At 43.6% G+C, this 17,565-nt stretch overlaps 1 protein-coding gene across 2 annotated transcripts in view; it reads right to left on the minus strand.

Moving 5' to 3' along the window:
* Positions 1-727: 727 nt before the first annotated feature.
* Positions 728-17,565, minus strand: part of PMP22 (peripheral myelin protein 22) — a 31,332-nt gene continuing 14,494 nt past the window's right edge. For both annotated transcript variants that reach the window (XM_045824294.1, XM_045824293.1), the window contains exons 4-5: positions 9,943-10,083; positions 728-2,051 (exon numbers count right to left, since the gene is read on the minus strand). In XM_045824294.1, coding sequence (XP_045680250.1) covers positions 1,888-2,051; positions 9,943-10,083 — 305 coding nt within the window. In that variant the 3' untranslated portion in view covers positions 728-1,887. The remainder of the gene's footprint in view (positions 2,052-9,942; positions 10,084-17,565) is intronic.

Below are 17,565 nucleotides of genomic sequence, written 5' to 3' on the forward strand. Positions count from 1 at the left end.
GAGCCCTCCTTCTCTGTTGGGACTGTGTTAAGAGCTCAGTTGAGGCCAACCTATGTTTAATCTGAAAGTCTGGCCTCAAATCGCCATCATGCACATTTTGCACCATATCATAGCTCCATTCTTTTTCTTAAAAAGATTTTATTTATTTATTTATTTATTTATTTACTTATTTATTTATTTATTTGAGAGAGGAAGGGAGGGAGAAACAGAGGGAGAGAAACATCAATGTGCGGTTGCCTCTCGTGCAACCCTCCCCCGCCCCCACCCCAAATGAGGATCTGGCCTGCAACCCAGGCATGTGCCCTGACTTAGAATTGAACTGGCAACCCTTTGGTTCACAGGCCGCAACAATCCACTGAGCCACTCCAGCCAGGGCAACCTCCTTTCCTTCTGAAAGTTAGGGATCTGGGATGCTCATGCTAACATTCCCCATGTATTGGGTGGCTGCATGGATACTTCTGTGGTCCCCATGCTGGTCAGCAGAAGGGGCTCCTTCTGGTCCATTTACAATTTCCATTTCAGCTGCAGTTCTTGGCCCCTTCCAGCTTGCAGACATTTGCACAGGCTTCTCAAAGGCCTGTGCAAAATCTAGGTTTGTGGTCCCTTCACACCAAACTGTAAACCAGATCATCTGTTCAATCTGGCTTCCCATGGAAATGCTCCCCTCTACTTGGACATGTACCTCACCCTTATACCCAGGTCCCCACAAAAACCCAACAGAGATAAGTGAGTTACTCTGATGTTTATTTTGATGCATCTTAGTCCACACAGTTGGTATAAAATCAGGAAAAGTGAAGCATACACACACAAAAAAGGTCTGGAGTCTTAGCATCAGAAGGGCACCATATATACATCTACAGTTGGTGGCCAATACAAGTCATTGCCAGACAGTCCTTGGAGACAGAGAACAGCCTAGACCCAGCTGAGCCCTGAAAAACTCATGGCCCCAGGGGGTCTAGAGACTCGTCCTGATGTTCCGACCGCAAGAAGAATGTGGGAGCTCTAAAGGCGGTGTTTATTATTTATTTATCATAGTGATAATAGCAGCATAGCTAGGTATAAAAGCAGTTATAAACCATTTATATTACACAGAATTATTCAGGTCTCCATTCTACTTTGTGGTGTAAAACTGTTAACTGAATTTCCAGTGAGTAGTTTAGAAGATTAGTGATAATAAGGAATGGTAAATACATAGCACCATTTCACAGGCTTTTTTTTTTGTCACCGATTTCTCATCTAGACATGTGGCCAGGTCACCTACCCTCAAGGGCAAGTGGTCAAAGCCACAAGCTGTGATTTTTGCTAAGGGCTCCAGTTTTAGGTTTTTGCCCATTCATGGACAAGGCTTCCCATGGGCTGTGGGCAGTGAACGTCCCTGTGAGGACACTAGGTCACCCACAATAAGAGGGCTTTTGGCCAGTTGGGGTTTCTACCCACACTTTGGTTTTCTAAATGAGGTGGAGTGGGAGGGAGGTATCTTCTTTCAGATGAAAGAGAAGGGGCAAGATGGAGTTATTTTATTTCTGGGGAAAAAATGAAAAACAAGACAAAAATACTGACCTTGATTATACAGTTAGGATGTAAAGTTCCTTAGCTACTTCTTTAAGGTTTCAACACAAGGCTGATGGTCAACATATAAAGCAAACAATACTATGTACATATATGTAAAAAGTGTTATAAATAGGTTTTATAAACCATAGATATTATATACATCTTCAATCAATACTAACCCCACCCCCCAACTGCTTTCTGTTTGGTTTGGTTTGAGTTTGGGTTTTTTGGCTAGCTTTTAGGGGTTTTTTTGTGGGTTTTTTAAATTCTGTTTTCAGGTTTCCTTCCTCCCTTCCCTGTGTCTGCTCAGAGCCTCAGATGGACTATCTGGGCCCTTCATTCACGTTTTCGCAAGATCACATAGATGACGCCGCTGAGGAGGGCCAGTGGGAAGGCCACCCAGGCCAGGATGTAGGCGAATCCATAGGAGTAATCAGAGTTGAGGTGCCATTCTGAGTGTCTCACGGTGTAGATGGATGCTGCGCTCATCACACACAGACCTGGGGAAAGAGAGGGACAATCTGAGTGAAGGAGAGATCACAGTGAGGACCCCTCCCCACCACCCCCAGGGCAGGATCCACAGGACCCTGGGTGCCTGCTCACACCACCCACCGCTCCTGACCACACACCCCCAGGCTGCCCAAGGAGGCAGACCATGCTGTGTGAGAGGAGCACAGATAGCTCTGCAAGGAGTCTGCTGCCAGATCAGAACCAAGAGGAGGAGGCATGAAGATACAGGAACACTACACTTCTAATCCATGTGACCCCAGGAATCATCTCTGCCATGTTTTCTGCCCTACTTCTCTTGCTTTAACTATCACCAATTTCCACTTGACACAAGGTAGTCAGTGAGAATTTGGGTTGCAAGAGAAAACTTCCTATCTCTTTACAAGAATGATTGGGTGTGGGAGCTCCCTAATACCTGTGAGCCACTGTGCAGATGCATGGGGTGCTATCTGGAGCCAGTGAAGGTGAAATGGCCCTTTACTACTACCAGAGTGGTGTCATGGCCACAGTGCTGAGCTCCAGGCAGAGCACAGGGGCAGATGCCCCCACAAGTCCCCTTAGCAGGACGGCCACATGAGATGGAGCAGGCAATGCTGACAGGCACTACCAGGCAGACAGCAGGACACATGGAAATGAACAAGTGAGCAGGAAGCCAGGAGGAAGGCCAGGGTCTGAGTGGGATGTAAAGCTTCAGAGGAAGGAGACCACCAGGGCAAGCCCATCACATGTGGTCCCTTTTAGCAGTTCTTGGTGCCCCCGAGGTTGGATTTGAAGCCAAAAGAGGGGTAGAACGATAACATATACACAGGTAGGATAGGCCATGCTCCTTTGCCCACCACGGCAGCTCTTTGGTGTGGGAAGAAGAAAAACCTCCACTTTGGTCCCTGTGAAGCAGGCACATTCAAGCATGACAGTCCACGCCCACCACGACCATCAGAATCCCCTGCAATGGCAGTAGGGGTCTGGTATCATCAGCACCCAGCCTGCAGCTGCACAAAGCCCGCTCTGTTCCCTCCTGAAAGCAGCATCTTTGAAAGGCTCTGAGTGACTCTATTATGAAGCCAGCGGGCTGTGTGGGATTCCTGTGGTGCCCACGTTCCCGATGATCTGGACCACCTACAGCTAACCTCACTGCTATTCAGGCTGCTATTTGGTAGGACACTGCAACTTTGTTTGAGTAAAGTGCAGAATTGGGAATATGTCACATTCACCCCCCTGATAAGATTGTCCTTCTGCAAGTCAGAGCAGAAAACTCCTACTCAGCCAGCCCCTCTTGAGAAAGCCAGACAATAGTCTTAGAACTACAGTGGGACCAGATCCAGGACCCTACTACTTACAGAAAGTCAGAGAGACAGCAAAGACATCTGTGTCAGAGGGGAAACTGTAGCTGGCCAGCTTTTGTTTTGAGAAATATAGTTTTGATCTGCTACAAACACACTCAATTTGTCTGGTAGTCCATGATCCCCAGTGGTTTCCCCCACAGCACATGGCTCGCCTCTCAAAAGTGCTCATCCTTATCTTTAAGAAACCTGGATGTGGTCTTTTGGGCTATATCTGAGCTAAAGGAGAGGAGGAGGTATAAACAGGAGGCTAAAAGGCCAGGACAATGCCTCTTGTGTATGACAGGGCTTCCAAATGGGATGTGTGTCTAACCACCACTGGCATGAAAAATGCCATTGTAGCCACAGAGACCAGCTGTGCCCAGATTTCACCAGCAAATAAAACAGCAGAGAGAAACATCCCATCTTTGATCAAGAGGGGCAGAGAGCAGCAGGGTACACACTGCCATGACTGACTAGGTGGATTAACTTATATGAAATTTACCCAGGTGGAATTCCAGAGGTAAATGAATTTAAATTTTGCTTCAAAAAGCAAAGTCAGAGAGAGGATACACACTTTATAATGGTTGCTGTCAGGAGACTGAAGTTTTAGGGAATGCATTACTACAAGCCTGTCTGTATGTACAGCAAGAGATGTGCCCTGAAATCCAGAGCATTAATGCTATAACATAGTCCTGAAAAGTCCAACATCGCTCCCACACGTGCACTGTGACTTGTGTTCTCAGGAAGTAGTGAGAGGAAATGTGGTGATGGAGGTTCCCACGAAAGTGAGTGACACTATGGGTACACTGGCAGGTGCTCTGCCTTCCCTGCCGATGAGCATCCTGCACCCTGGCAGTGACAGGGACCCCCTAGGAGGGGCCTGAGGCTGGGACTGCAGGCCCTCATTGAGTGGAAGGGCCCAGGCCTTGTCTGGATAACATAAGAGTACTGGGCACTTGTCTCAGGACAGCTGGGTCTGAAGTAACTCCCTGAAAATGCTCCCTAAAGCCTTCTTGAAGAGGCAGGATCAAGCCCCCTTTAACAATGACAGCAACTGCAGGTGACTAAGTAGAGCCCAGAACTTTTGGAAGGGAGACACCAAGGGGTCAGAGGCAATGGAAGAGATGGTGGGAATTCTCTAAACTTCTCTATTCTGTTTGGTTCAAAAAATGAGTACCTAGTATGTACAGGAACTGTTCTAGATGTTAAGAGTGCCCAGATAAATGAGATATGGCTCTGACCTTCAAAGGGTGAGTAGCATCCACAAACATACATCAGTAAAACTTCCAATATTGCATGATATGATTTCAAGAGAGGGAGAGAGAAATGCACCCAGTACTCTTAGAGCAGGGATGCATGCTGAGCCAAAACTGGGGCCCTGGAGAAGCCTGACTAGGAGACAGTGCTTGGCCTGGGACAAAAGCGTGTGTAAGAGTTAGCCAGGTGAAGAAAGGTTCCCAGGAAGGGAATCCAGGTAGAAGGAAGAACACGACTAAGGCAAGGAAAACAGAGAACTTGGTGGAAACTACCAGCAGGTCATGGTAAGAGTGTCCCGTGACCCAGGGTGAGCAGCATACAATGAAGCCAAGAGCTCACTTAGGCCAGGAAAGAGTGGGCCTGAAAACATGTTGGAGAAGCTATGGGGGGGAGTACAGCTTCAGCAGAGGAGAAAGCAGGATCAGATGTATGTTTTAGGAAGATCATCCCGGTCTATGGCCATACAACCCTGAATGTACCCAATCTCATCTAGAAAGATCATCCTGACAGCAGTGTGGGGATCACATTTGGGGGTGGGGACAAGGCAGGGGACAGAAAGGTACATGAGTTGGCTTTGCACAGCTGCAATGCTATCAGTGAGTAAAAGAAAAGAAATGGACACAATGTCTCTGTAGGAGGCTGAGCAATAGCAGGACTGGTAGACTAGATATGGGAGGTGAGGGGGAACTCTGGTATGATTGTCTGGTTAACATGGTGACTGGGAAAATGATAAAATTTGGAAGCTGAGGAAATAAACAGTTTCAAGTACTGGAGAGTCAACAGTATTGCGAGGAGTGGAGGAATTTAGCAAATGACTTAAATGTGGACCTTGGTAACCTTTGTCAAGCAGTGTCTCCAAGAGCCTGCAGCAGAAGCCAGGGTGAAGCTGACAGAGAGTGACCATCAGGTGAGACCCCTGGGCCAGCCAGTGGGAGGTGCCTGGGTACCATTGGTGTGATGAGTGAGGGAATGCCTTTGTCTCCCCCTTGGGGCAGCAAGAGGGGGCAGGAAGAGGCTGGAAAGTCTGTTGTCCTGAAAGCACTGGGCTATTCATCTGTGAGACACATAGCCTTCTTCTCTGTCCTGCTGGCCAGTTTCCATTTTCAGAATCCAAATGACCCTGCAGCATAGAAAGTCACCCACAGCATTCAAGATTCTGACCTGGGTGTGGCCAGGGCAACAGCTGGAATGACTCTCTCATGAGAGGGTTTCCAAATGTGGCATCCAACTGAGGCTGTCCCTGAAGCACTCCAAACAGGGAAGGCACTATGCTTTTATTCCGCTCTCCAACTTACTTTATTCTAAAGTTCCATTATCTATAGCTAAATCAATCTGTTTGACAAAAGAAATGGAAACAGTAAAACACACTCAGGAGTCTCCTTCTTCCATGTTTCCTGTCCCTCTTAATTACAATGAACAGTAACTACACATGGGCCCTGAGTTTGATGCTGCTGAGAGAACATGATTCCGCAGTCATTTGACAAGTGGGTGGCCTAGAGCCTTCTCTTATGTGGCATGCACAGAGCTCACTGCCAGGTGTCAGTAGGAAAACAAATAAAACATACATATTTTTCTCTCACATCTGCATCTATTCAAATTTCTTGATGTTTTCCCATCTAGTACAACCCAACCCAACCCAACAGAGTGATGACAAGGGTAACTGCTATCAGGGGACAGGTGTCTACAGGCTCTGACAATGAGAATCCTATAGGATCAGGATGGCTCTTCCCTAAGAAGGGGACTGAGGAGAATCGATGACTCAAGAATAGGATGAGTGGCCCATGGAGAGATGTCCTAGAAATGATGGTGGGATTAGGGGCAGTTTAATGGCTACACCAATAGTTCCCAACCCGGAATGGACAAGAGCCACCCAGGGAGTGGCCCCACCTAAGAGCTCTGAAGCAGGACTCTCCCGGGATGAAGGTGGAGAATTTGGCCTTTTTAAAAAAGCACCCCCTCTCTTGACAGGTAATTGTGATGCACAGCTAAGATAAAAAAGCACTTAACTAGATGAAGCCACCTCTTGATATGTCTTTAGGAAGCAGCCAACCTACGAAGTATGTAATTAAGGAAAGATAGCTTTTAAATGTGAGACTTGTGGCTTATGATGAAGTGGAGAAGAAATGACTCAGCAAAGCAGGTGGGCCTATAATCACATGCAGAGCTGTAATCTGCAGCAAGGCAGAGACAGCTCCTACATCATCTCTAGTTAGCCCCAACAGCCCCACCCCCTACCTTTCACCTGCCTTTCCTGCACCCTTAGGTGTAAGATCTGTAAAGGTCACAGCTAGGTCCCCCAAAGAGAAGCTATGTCTGCCACTGTCACTGGGGAGACTCAGTGGAGATTCCGGTGGCTTCCACTTTAAGTGCTTCAGGCTCTGAGGATGCTCCAGCCCAGCATGGACCCTCTCTGCCATGGCAGGAACACTTACATTTTACATCCCATGATTGTGGGGCTGCTTTCTTCTTCCTTTCCCCTGCCCTCCCTCCTTCTGTTCCTTTCCTCTTTTTGTTTTTTGTCTGTTGCTTTTCTGACTTATTCCTCAATATGAAGCTGTGATGTCTCAGGCTGTCACCAGTTCTCAACTCCAGCAACCCTTCCCTGATTTTCTCTCTAGTTACTGGCTTCTTAATGGGTTGTGACCTGGGAAACACACATGACAAAGTTGATTTAGAACTGTCAGACGTTAAGAGTCAGAAAATCTGTAAGTCAAATTCCTAACTCTTTTAGTTCTCAATTTTAATGGAAAAGATTCTACAGCAAGTTCAAATGCAACACTGCAGAGACCTGGAGTTCCTAGAAGACAAACATTCAGATCATATTGACTAGAATTAACAATTCAGAGCAGAACATCCTTAGGACTAACAAATTACAACTGCTATTTTGGCTCAACGGTTCTTATCCAAGATAAAGTCCTATTCAAATATGGACAGTTAAACTGACACACTGATAATGGAAAAGTAGGTCTTATGAGAGATAAGCAGCTAGATTCGAAGGGCATAAAAGAAGAACAACTTGTGTGCTTTTAAATTCAGAGGTTTTTACACAGAGTTCTAAAAGGCTTGTATTGAGTTCAGAGGGGGATCAAAACAATGAGGTGAACATGGAGAGAAAATGTCAACACCTAAGAGTTTGGTGTTGAATGAAATACTTTAACACACAGTACAGTGATGGCGTGGCATTTGACTCAATGGTTCTTATCTCTGGACTTCGGGTTTTGACTTAAAATGATGTTGTTAAAGAAGCAATTTTACAGGATTTAAAGCTGAAATATCTAGTGGGGAAAATGAGGAGGAAAGTGCTGTCTGCTCCAGGAGCCCTTTTAATAGTAACCTCGCTCTTCTCAGTCCACTACTTTCAGTTCAGTTTTAATGGTGCAGGCTCTTATTCCTCACGGTTGTGTGGGAACGTAGGGATGATATAATGAGGCAGACTGGCATTGAGCTTGCACCATAAGTCAGATTCAATGAAAAATAATACAAAAATCAGAGTTTCTACCTTGGATTTTCTGTCCCTTAGAGATTGGGGTGTATTTTGTATCTCTAGGTATAAAGAGGTACCTAGCTAGGCTCAGTGCCTGTGCAGTGAGAGGGCATGAGAAGCTTTCAGTTTTTCGCTGTGTGACCTATGCATTCAATTTATTCTTTCCCAATGCCAGTTTATTTATCATTAAGGTAACAAGCTCATATAGATCAAATATAAATATTTTATGAAATTTCTGCTTCCTAAGTCTATATTACTTTATCTTGGGGATACATCCATTGATACCATAGACACGATCATCTGCATTTATATCAAACTTCAATGGGGAGCCAAAGAAACCCCAGAATACATTTTAGTTTTTATATTACTCTGGTTGGAATTGGAGTGAATAATGATAACTCTGCTTCTAACAAACCTAGCAATGATCTCTTACTGCATAATTAGTAATTTAACAAAGCTGTCAACAACCCTCAAGCTGGGTTTAGTATAATAAAACTATGCAAAGAGTGAAGCACTATTTGGTTTTGAAATTCTAAAACTGTGCATATTCAAATGTTATATTTAAACATTTAATGAAAAATGGGTCTCCAGGTTACTTCCTTTTTCCAAGAAAGGTAACTCTCTGGCTTCTACAGAAGGTTATCAACATCCAACCTCAGGCTGCATCTTATGATAAAGCCCTGTGTAAGCCATTATATCCACCTTCCCTCCATCCACCCATCCACCCATTCACCCATCCACCCATCCATCCATCCAGCCATCCAGGCCACATCACATGAACTGTTTTCAACCCTCCAAATGACTGTTCTTAAGCATAAGATGGTGACTCAGCACCATGGACATTCTGACAACCAATTAAAACAAGAGATGCTATGCCATTTGCCTACTCAGACAGCCAGAATCTAGATTATCTCATGGTACCCAGATGTACTCTGGTCCACATGGAGTTGGTGACTTATTAACTTGGACTACAGAATCCACCACTACTTTTTCCTCTTACTTCTCACCAATGTCCTGCTGACCCAGACAATTAGCAGTCAGTGGACAAAAGGATGAGTTGATGGAGTAAGGCATTGGTCAGAATCTAAAGACAAAGTTGGGAGATGTTGCCCTCTATGGTAGAAGCTTTTAGGACTCTGCATGTCATACATATGGACAACCTGCCCAATGTGGGAACCTGAAGACAGAATAGGGAGGAGATAAAGGTCTCTTGTGTGCTGTCAGGCTCCCACATTTGGAAATGATGGCAGGTCACACAATGATGCCAAAATGAAGACACCTGCCAATGCCAACAGTAAATCGAAGCCCAGTAGGACCAAGGCACTGGGGCAAAGGGAAGTAAGAATCTGTCAGTGTGGCTTTAGCACTGCTTAGAGTGACAGACACACACTCAGAACAACCTTGGCAGCTCTCTCAGTGGCACATCAGGCCATTTTCTATGCTGACATGGTGACATAATGTGTAGGAACCCATCCTCAATTCTGGCTTCCACTGAACTGATATCCTCAGCATTTACCTCTGATTAGGTGTCCAGATTGTAGCTTCCTTCCAGGTAGTAGGTCTGGCTTAGTTAGGGACGTTCCTCCCAGAGCCCCCAACCCCTATTTCCTGTGCACATCATTCCATGAAGAAGTGGCTCGTTCCCAAATTTTAAGGCATGTGCACGCACACACACACACACACCCCTGCACTTTATGAAATCAATCTAATGGGCAGACCCAGTAAAAGCAGTCATTCTGGGGCCACATCCTTCTACTAACTGATCATTCCGCAGTCTTAGACGGGCCCAGCTTCTATGTGGACTCTATCGTCTCCACTTACCAGCAAGGATTTGGAAGATTCCAGTGAGGTAAAAGCGGCCCCCCTTGGTGAGGGTGAAGAGTTGGCAGAAGAACAGGAACAGGGACATGACACTGAAGATGACAGACAGGATCATGGTGGCCTGGACAGACTGCAGCCATTCTGGAGGGAAGAGACACTGGGTTAGAGCAAGCTAGTCACGGCCAGGGCAGGGCTGTCGTGAGAAGCACGGCCTGGTGCACCATGACCCTGGAGACTGACAGCCCTGCCAGGCAGACCTCTTTTATCAGCAAAATCAGACATTTCACTTTTGTACTCTTAAAAGTCAACTGTGGATATTTTAAGAAAGGACTGTAAGAAAATATCTAGAGTAAACATCACTAGCAGTTAAACTCAAATTAAAATATATTGAATTGCCTTCCAGTCTTTTTGCCAAATGTGTTACTTACTTACACATATATGTATCTATTAAAGAGGGTGTGAGCCCACCCACTGCCTTCTCTTTTCTTGTCCTCAGAGGTTTTTGAAGCGCTTATTGGATCCCACTTGTGACAGGAATAGTCTAAGACCACTGTCCAAAATGTCAGCATCCCCCAAAGAGATAACTTAGGGATGGATCAAAATAAGAAAATAGTAGAAAATTGGAAGAAAATACTGATAGAGAGGAGCTATGAAAATCCATTTGCTCAGCCAGTCTCTATCTTTTATTGGCCAACCTTGATCTTTATCATTAAACTCAGCACAGAGCAATTTGTGCTTGGTCAAATCACATGCCTGGTGATCATGAATTACACTTCCGCTTCTTCATTGAAGCCCCCAGCCTTAGATCACATTTCCAGGCCTCCATCTGAAATTCAGGCAAGGAAGGGAATGCTGTCGTTCACCATCTACTTCAAAACTATGTCATTCGCACAAGGATAGAGAAGGGGACACAGGCTGGGCTCAGCACTTCGGAGGGAAACCTATGGTGTCTGCTTAGGAGAGCTGCATGTGACCTTGCCCACCTGTCACTGGTATCTTTTCCTCCAAATGCCAAAAGAGTGCTGGGGCAGGCACTGCTCTAAACAAGGAAAAGCAACTGGAGGAGCCACAAAGTCTTATCTTCTCCGCCCAGTAACTGGCTAATGTGTAGAGGCTTATAGAAAAACCCATCAATGCTTAACATAGCACTCAAAGCTATGACGTGGATGGTTTATAATCATAACTGAATACAATAAACCTGGTTTGAGTTACCAGTGGTAGCTCATGGCAGCATTTTCAAGGTGCTGGTTAAACTAACTATTACTGGAGCTTCACATAAGATTTTCCAGACACAGGCTAGAAGCATTTTATAGTTGGAAGAAACATGAGAGACCAACTAATTCAGCAACTTTGTGCTGAAAGAGATTTCCAGGGATGTTTGGAGCAGCCCAGTTGGCACAGCCAAGCCAGGAGGCCCTCAACTGCAGTCTAGTACTCTTTTCACTGTGACAGAACATATGCTTTTTAAAGTTTGTTCAATTTCTTTGTCAATTAAGAAAGAAACTGATGTCTAATGGGTTGTGAGCCATCCTGATTTCAATTTTATATATCCTTAGTTAAATGTGTTCATCTGTATCCAGCACAGTGGTTCTCCTTGAAGAACAGTCTGCAATAAAGTCAATGTTGTCATAATATTATTTTTAAAAAGTAAAACAATTATCCAGTGCTCTAGTAGGTAAAGCTAGAAACATAAATCTGAGACACAAATCCACAGCTGGAATAAACAGTGACCCCCCTTGGCTGGGGAATGTCCTCCATTTGCACCAGCAGCAGAAGTGTGGCTGGTGCAGATGCCACCAGGACTTCCTTAGTCTTTACCTCCACTGCTATATTAGAGAAAACTCAAAATTTCATATGTTAAATCTACACAAATAGAGAAAGTCCTTTAGACTAAATAATGCAACTAAATCCTTCTTGAAACTTCATTTACCAATCGTTGGAACTTTAGTCCCAACCCCACTACAACTAAGATATTTTGCCAACAATTGCTTCTCAAATCAGATCAGAATTAGAGGATCAAGGAAGTGTTTATTTGATGAGCATTGGTTGAACACCTACTGTTGTGAGCCAGGCCCTTTGGTGGGTTCTGTGGATCCTGACTTGAAGAAGAAGGTTTTCAATCATAGTTACAATAAGTGAAGCACATAAATGAAAACAGTAAGTCCAATTATATCATCAGTCCCAACATATGAGAATGAATTCAAGTCACTGGTCATATGATGTAGAATTTTATCCTGGATTACATAATTCTTAACTATAGTTTCACATAAGAGATATACCTATGTCAAACAAGTCAACAAGCAAAGATTTTAAAGAGAGACACCAGGCAAATATTAACAGGAAGAAAGCAGGTATAGTAATAATAGCATTAGACAAAACAGAATTTAAATTGAAAAGGATAAAAGTGGGCCAAGAGGGATGTTTCATAGTGAGGAAAGATCCAGTTTACCAAAAATAAATAATAATCAGAAACCTTTATGCATATAACATGGCCTAGACAAAGTATAAAACAAAAAAATAATTAAAGCATGAGAAGAAACTGATAAAGTTATAACAACAGTGGAAGACTTCAGCATACCTCTCAGAATTGATACATCAAGTAGGTCAAATATACAGTAAGATATAGGTTATGTACATAACAGGATTAACCAATTCAATTAGGCAGACATAGAGAAAATTTGTGTCCATGTAACAAGGACTGTAAATTACTTTCAAACATATATAGGACAGTCTTACAAACTATATTTTAGGTAATAAGAAAATCTCAATAAATCTCAAAGATAACAGACCTAAAATAGACACAACTAAAGATAGAAAACAAGAAGTGAAATTAAACATGAACTAGCCAAAATAAACTTGGAAATTTAAAAATAGTATTCCAGATAATCCCTTGGATAAAGACATCAAGATGAGAAGTAAAAATTTCTTCAGAAAGGAACAATCCCACTAATCAAACCGTGGGCCATGGCCCGAGCACAAGAATCGGGAGAGCCACAGGACATTCACTAGAAAGTACTGAAAAAGGGTGAATGAAACTTTGAACTCAAGAAGTTAGAAAAGAAATAATTAAATCCAAAATTAATAGACAATATTAATAGAAGCAGAGATTAATAAATAGAAAAAATATGACAAAAATATTATTGATTAAAGAATCTGGATGGGGGGATCAATAAAGTAGATAAATTTTACTAAAGTACATAAGAAAAGTGCTAAGAAACAAATATACTACATTTCCAGATAGAAACACTAAAAGTTGTAAAGATGCCACTTTTCTACAAAGTAATCTACAAATTCAATGTTATCCTAATTAATACCTCAACTAAACCTTGACAAATGTGTCAAAAATTCATCTAAAAAACAATGAGCACTAATAGCCAAGAAAAAAATTGAACCAAACACAACAGCAAAGACCAAAAACAGACAAGTAAACAAACAAACATAACCAATGAGGCAGGACATCACCTGCCAGATGCCAAGCATATAGATACACAAAGCTTATATTTACTTGATAAAGTCTCAGCAACTCCAACAATGTGGTATTAGTCATGAAAGAAAAACAAAATGAGACAGAATGAAAACTTTGGAAGTATATATGTGAGTTTAATAAATAATAAACACAGCATATAAATCAGCAGGGAAAGAACAGAACAAATAACTGGTGTTGGTGATCTATTTGTCAAAAAATAAACTTAGGTCTGTAGCTCACATCATTGACAAAATTCAATTCCAGATGCATCGAAGAGCCAAGTGTAGAATTAAAAAGCCATGTAGACACGTGGTTCACAAAGGAGAAATATGAATAGCCAATAGACATATTCAAAGGTACTCAGCCTCACTAGTAACCAAGAAAATGCAAGTAAAATCCACAAGGAATGTGATATAAATTTTATCCATCAAAAATTGACAAAAAAAAACTGATATCAGCAGAGTAACATGTGTGACAGATACCTCTACACACTGTTCACAGAAATGATAATATAATATAATCTTTTTGAAACCTGCAAGTTGACAGAATATATTTAAAATTTTAAACTCCTATGAGTCCAAAAGTTAATCACTGTATTTTGGATACTTACACATAAACTCAAAGAGAAATGAAAAAGGATATTCATTGTAATGTTATTCCTATAAGTGAAAAATAAATTAGGTATATCCCTACAGTGGTTAAAAAATCATAAGTTAAAAAACAAACAACCTTTGAAAGATTTCCAAGACAATGAAAAGAGGAAGGCATATATATACAACATAATGTCATTATGTAAACACACACCAAATAACTATGCATGTGTATATACACATACACATGCATGAATGTGTGTGTGTTCATTCAAGAAAGAGCCAAAGGCATGCTACATTAACATCAATAGCTATCACCAGCAACTGGAGCTAGAATGAAGGAGAGTTTGGTTCAGAAGGCCTTTCCTTTGATCTATATCATTTGATTAATTTGTAATAAGGAGAATATTTTCATTTCTTACTCAAACAATTACAGCCAATTTAAAAGACTACAAGGTAAAGGAGATATGGCAGTGAACAGTAAGTCAGGATTCCAAAACTCAATAAACTACTGGAATCTGGGCAGGCCTGGGTTTCACATGCAAAGAGTAGAGGGATCTTCCTTCCCTCAACTACTGTCCATTCAGAAGCTACACAGGGCAGAGAGGGAGAAGCAGGGAGAGCCAGGAGGAAGCTGCTGCCAGTCCAGCGCCAAATGGCTGGCTGAATACTCAAATGCCCAGTTGGCATTGTCCCAAAGGGAAGCCCACAAGGCCCCAGAACATACTGATGTTCAGAGGACACTGTTCCAGAGCCAGAATCTTGCATCAAAGCTAGACTAGACCCATGCAAACAGCAATGAAAGGCAGACACCCCACACTCCAGGTGTGGCAGGTGTTTGATCCCACTCGAGAGTATGTGAACCTGCCTTGGCTCTGGCTACCTAGTTCTGCTGATCCCCCTTTAACTTGCTACTTAATGTGTTTCTAGCCTTGACCCCCTCTTCTCTGACAGGAAATACTATGTCACAGGGTTGTTGTCTCGATCAAATAGGGGAGTTGTTGTGAGAACTCTGATGAAGGTCGACATTGGCCTGGCTGGTGCTGTGGGCCAGGGTAAACGGCATTTACAGACTGTTCCAGGGTATGACTTCTGGGGACTCTCCCTGTGGGCCACTCCAAGTGATGGAAGAATGGGGACCCCATGTTTGCATACACCATATTATTAGGACAACCAGAATCCGAAAAGTATTTTGGTACAACTTTTACATCAATTCATATTTAACCTTCAGCACAGCAGTGGGCAAATTATATGTGAAGAGTCAGATTGTAAATATTTTAGGCTTGGCAGATCACATGGTCTCAGGCAGCATTCAACTTTGCCATTTTAGCACAAAATCGCCTTATATGTAAATTATTGGGTGTGGTCCATTCATTTAATAAAATCTTATTTATAAAATCAGGCTGCAGGCTACAATTCGCCAACCTCTGCTATAGTCCAACAAATCAGATGTACAGAAAAGAATGATTAGAGCCAGATGCCATGGAGATGCTGTCAATCCCAAACCTGTTTAATAAAGAGCAAACCTAGTGTGAAGCCAACAGCCCAAGCCCCAGGGTCTGCAGTTACCAGCAGGGCCCACGGCCAGTGCCCACTCCTCCAGGCTCCACTCAGGGCAGTGTTTTCATCTCCAACCTTGGTGCTGAGCACAGGAATGAAAAGCCCTACAACTCTTTGCAGACCTGCTCTTCCAATGAGAGTGTCAGGAGAAAGGGCCGCTGCCAGCTTCTGCACAGGCCGTAGCTGCAGGCAGACCCAGCTCCCCAGAGGATAAGGGGAAGGTTGAGTGGCACAGTGATCCAAGCTCGCTTCAAGGTCAGATTCCTGCTGCTGGCGACTAGGCAATGAAGGAAATACATCTGCCCCCTCAGCTGTATTCTTAGCCTGGGGCTTATAATCTAGTAAATTAAGGACCCAGAAAAGATGAAGCATCTTTAAATGTACCAGATCTTCCAGATCCTTCTGCATCTTTTCTCACCAGCATGGGGCCACCCCCACCCCTTGCCCTCGAAGCCCCTCCAGTCCCATTCTGGTCAATTCCTGAAAGCTTCATGACTCAATTAAGGGAACAGGTTTTCTTGAAAGTCAAAGAGAGGACAGTTACAGAACATAAGTTGAAGGGGCCATGGGAGAAACAAGCCCTGAGGAGAGAGGCCACGAGAGGGGACGAGCCCAACTGCAAGAGGCAGGACTGCATGTGTGCAGATGCTGGGCTGCCCTCAAAAGCACATGACTCACCAGGCTTGGCCACTACTCTCACCCTCCCTACCCAATGCCCTCCCACAGATCCCCATTTTCCTTACTTCTCAGTGGAAATGTCATTCCAGACATAGCTGGCTGGCCAAGAGACCTCCACCCTGAACAATGCGGCTTCTACACTCAGCTTCGCCCACCAGCTGGAACATGTGCAGGGCCCAGCATGCTCTTCCCCCAGGACTTGCAGCTTCCTCCCCATCCAGACCAGCTGCTGGCTTTGAAATAGGATTCAGGTCTCAAGCCAGCTTTGCTGGGGCCCTTGCAGAATGCAAGCCCCCGTGGAAAGCTACAATATAGGTGTGCCTTGGGCCCACAGGCATGGACCTGGAGCTCACGATGACAGGGAAGCGACACAAGAGACTCTGTCACCACATTGCCACGGGGGCATTTAAACTAGCACAAAACCTGTGGCTGGCAGCTTGCAAACACAAACTGCTCAGTAGGTGGAAGGCATCTTCATGTCCGGTGTTTCAGCTAAACCTGATACAACCAACCAATCAATTTATCTCAGAGTTAAGAGGCTTCCTGGTAGGTATACGAACCAGTTTTTCAGAGTCTAATTTGTATCTATGGTTTGACACCAACAGTCTTCTTCTGCTAACTAGTCCTTGAACTTGAAAAGGAAATATAATGCCACCACTGAGATACCTGGTTACCTGATACTTAAGACTTCTTTTATTCCGTGTTGGAAAACTCTATAGTAACAGAAAGATCAGGTTAGGTTGTGTTTCCCAAAGAATTGTTGTTGGAGGACAAATAGAGGGAGTGGGTTCCATGGTCAAGTATCTGAACCTCCCTCTTTGGACATTACAATGAACAATGAAATAATCAAGTGGTTTTGCCATTGGGCGGAGGTGGGGGAGCCTGCTTAACTTTTAAATTTGTCAGAGAAATTTTTTTTTAGAATGCTGGGAATGCTGGGTTTGGAAATTCTGGGTTTGACCACAGAAAATGACAGTGAAGACAAGAAAGACACTTAATTGCCCAGTTACAGGCTGTTCTAATGTAGAATGCACAGGGGATTATGGGATGTTTTCAAGATCTTTGTGTTTAGAAGGCATTCTCCATATAAAAATAATCAGAAGCCCCCTCTCCTTTTTATTCCTAATGTATGAAAAAGGCCAAGCACCATGCAAGCTAAGAGCTAGAATTAATACAGCTCCACCAACCAGTCACAGTAAACCCCTGACATGTTCCTCCCCAAGCACAACCAACACCCTTCTCTCCTCCCCACGCCTAAGTTGCACTTGATTTCTGAGGCCCAGCTCAACAGCTGCTGGGATCCCCGCATGTCCCAACTACATCCTGAAT

This window comes from Phyllostomus hastatus, unplaced genomic scaffold (assembly GCF_019186645.2).
Source record: "Phyllostomus hastatus isolate PE091 unplaced genomic scaffold, TTU_PhHast_1.1 phas_scaffold_55, whole genome shotgun sequence".
Lineage (NCBI taxonomy): Eukaryota > Metazoa > Chordata > Mammalia > Chiroptera > Phyllostomidae > Phyllostomus > Phyllostomus hastatus.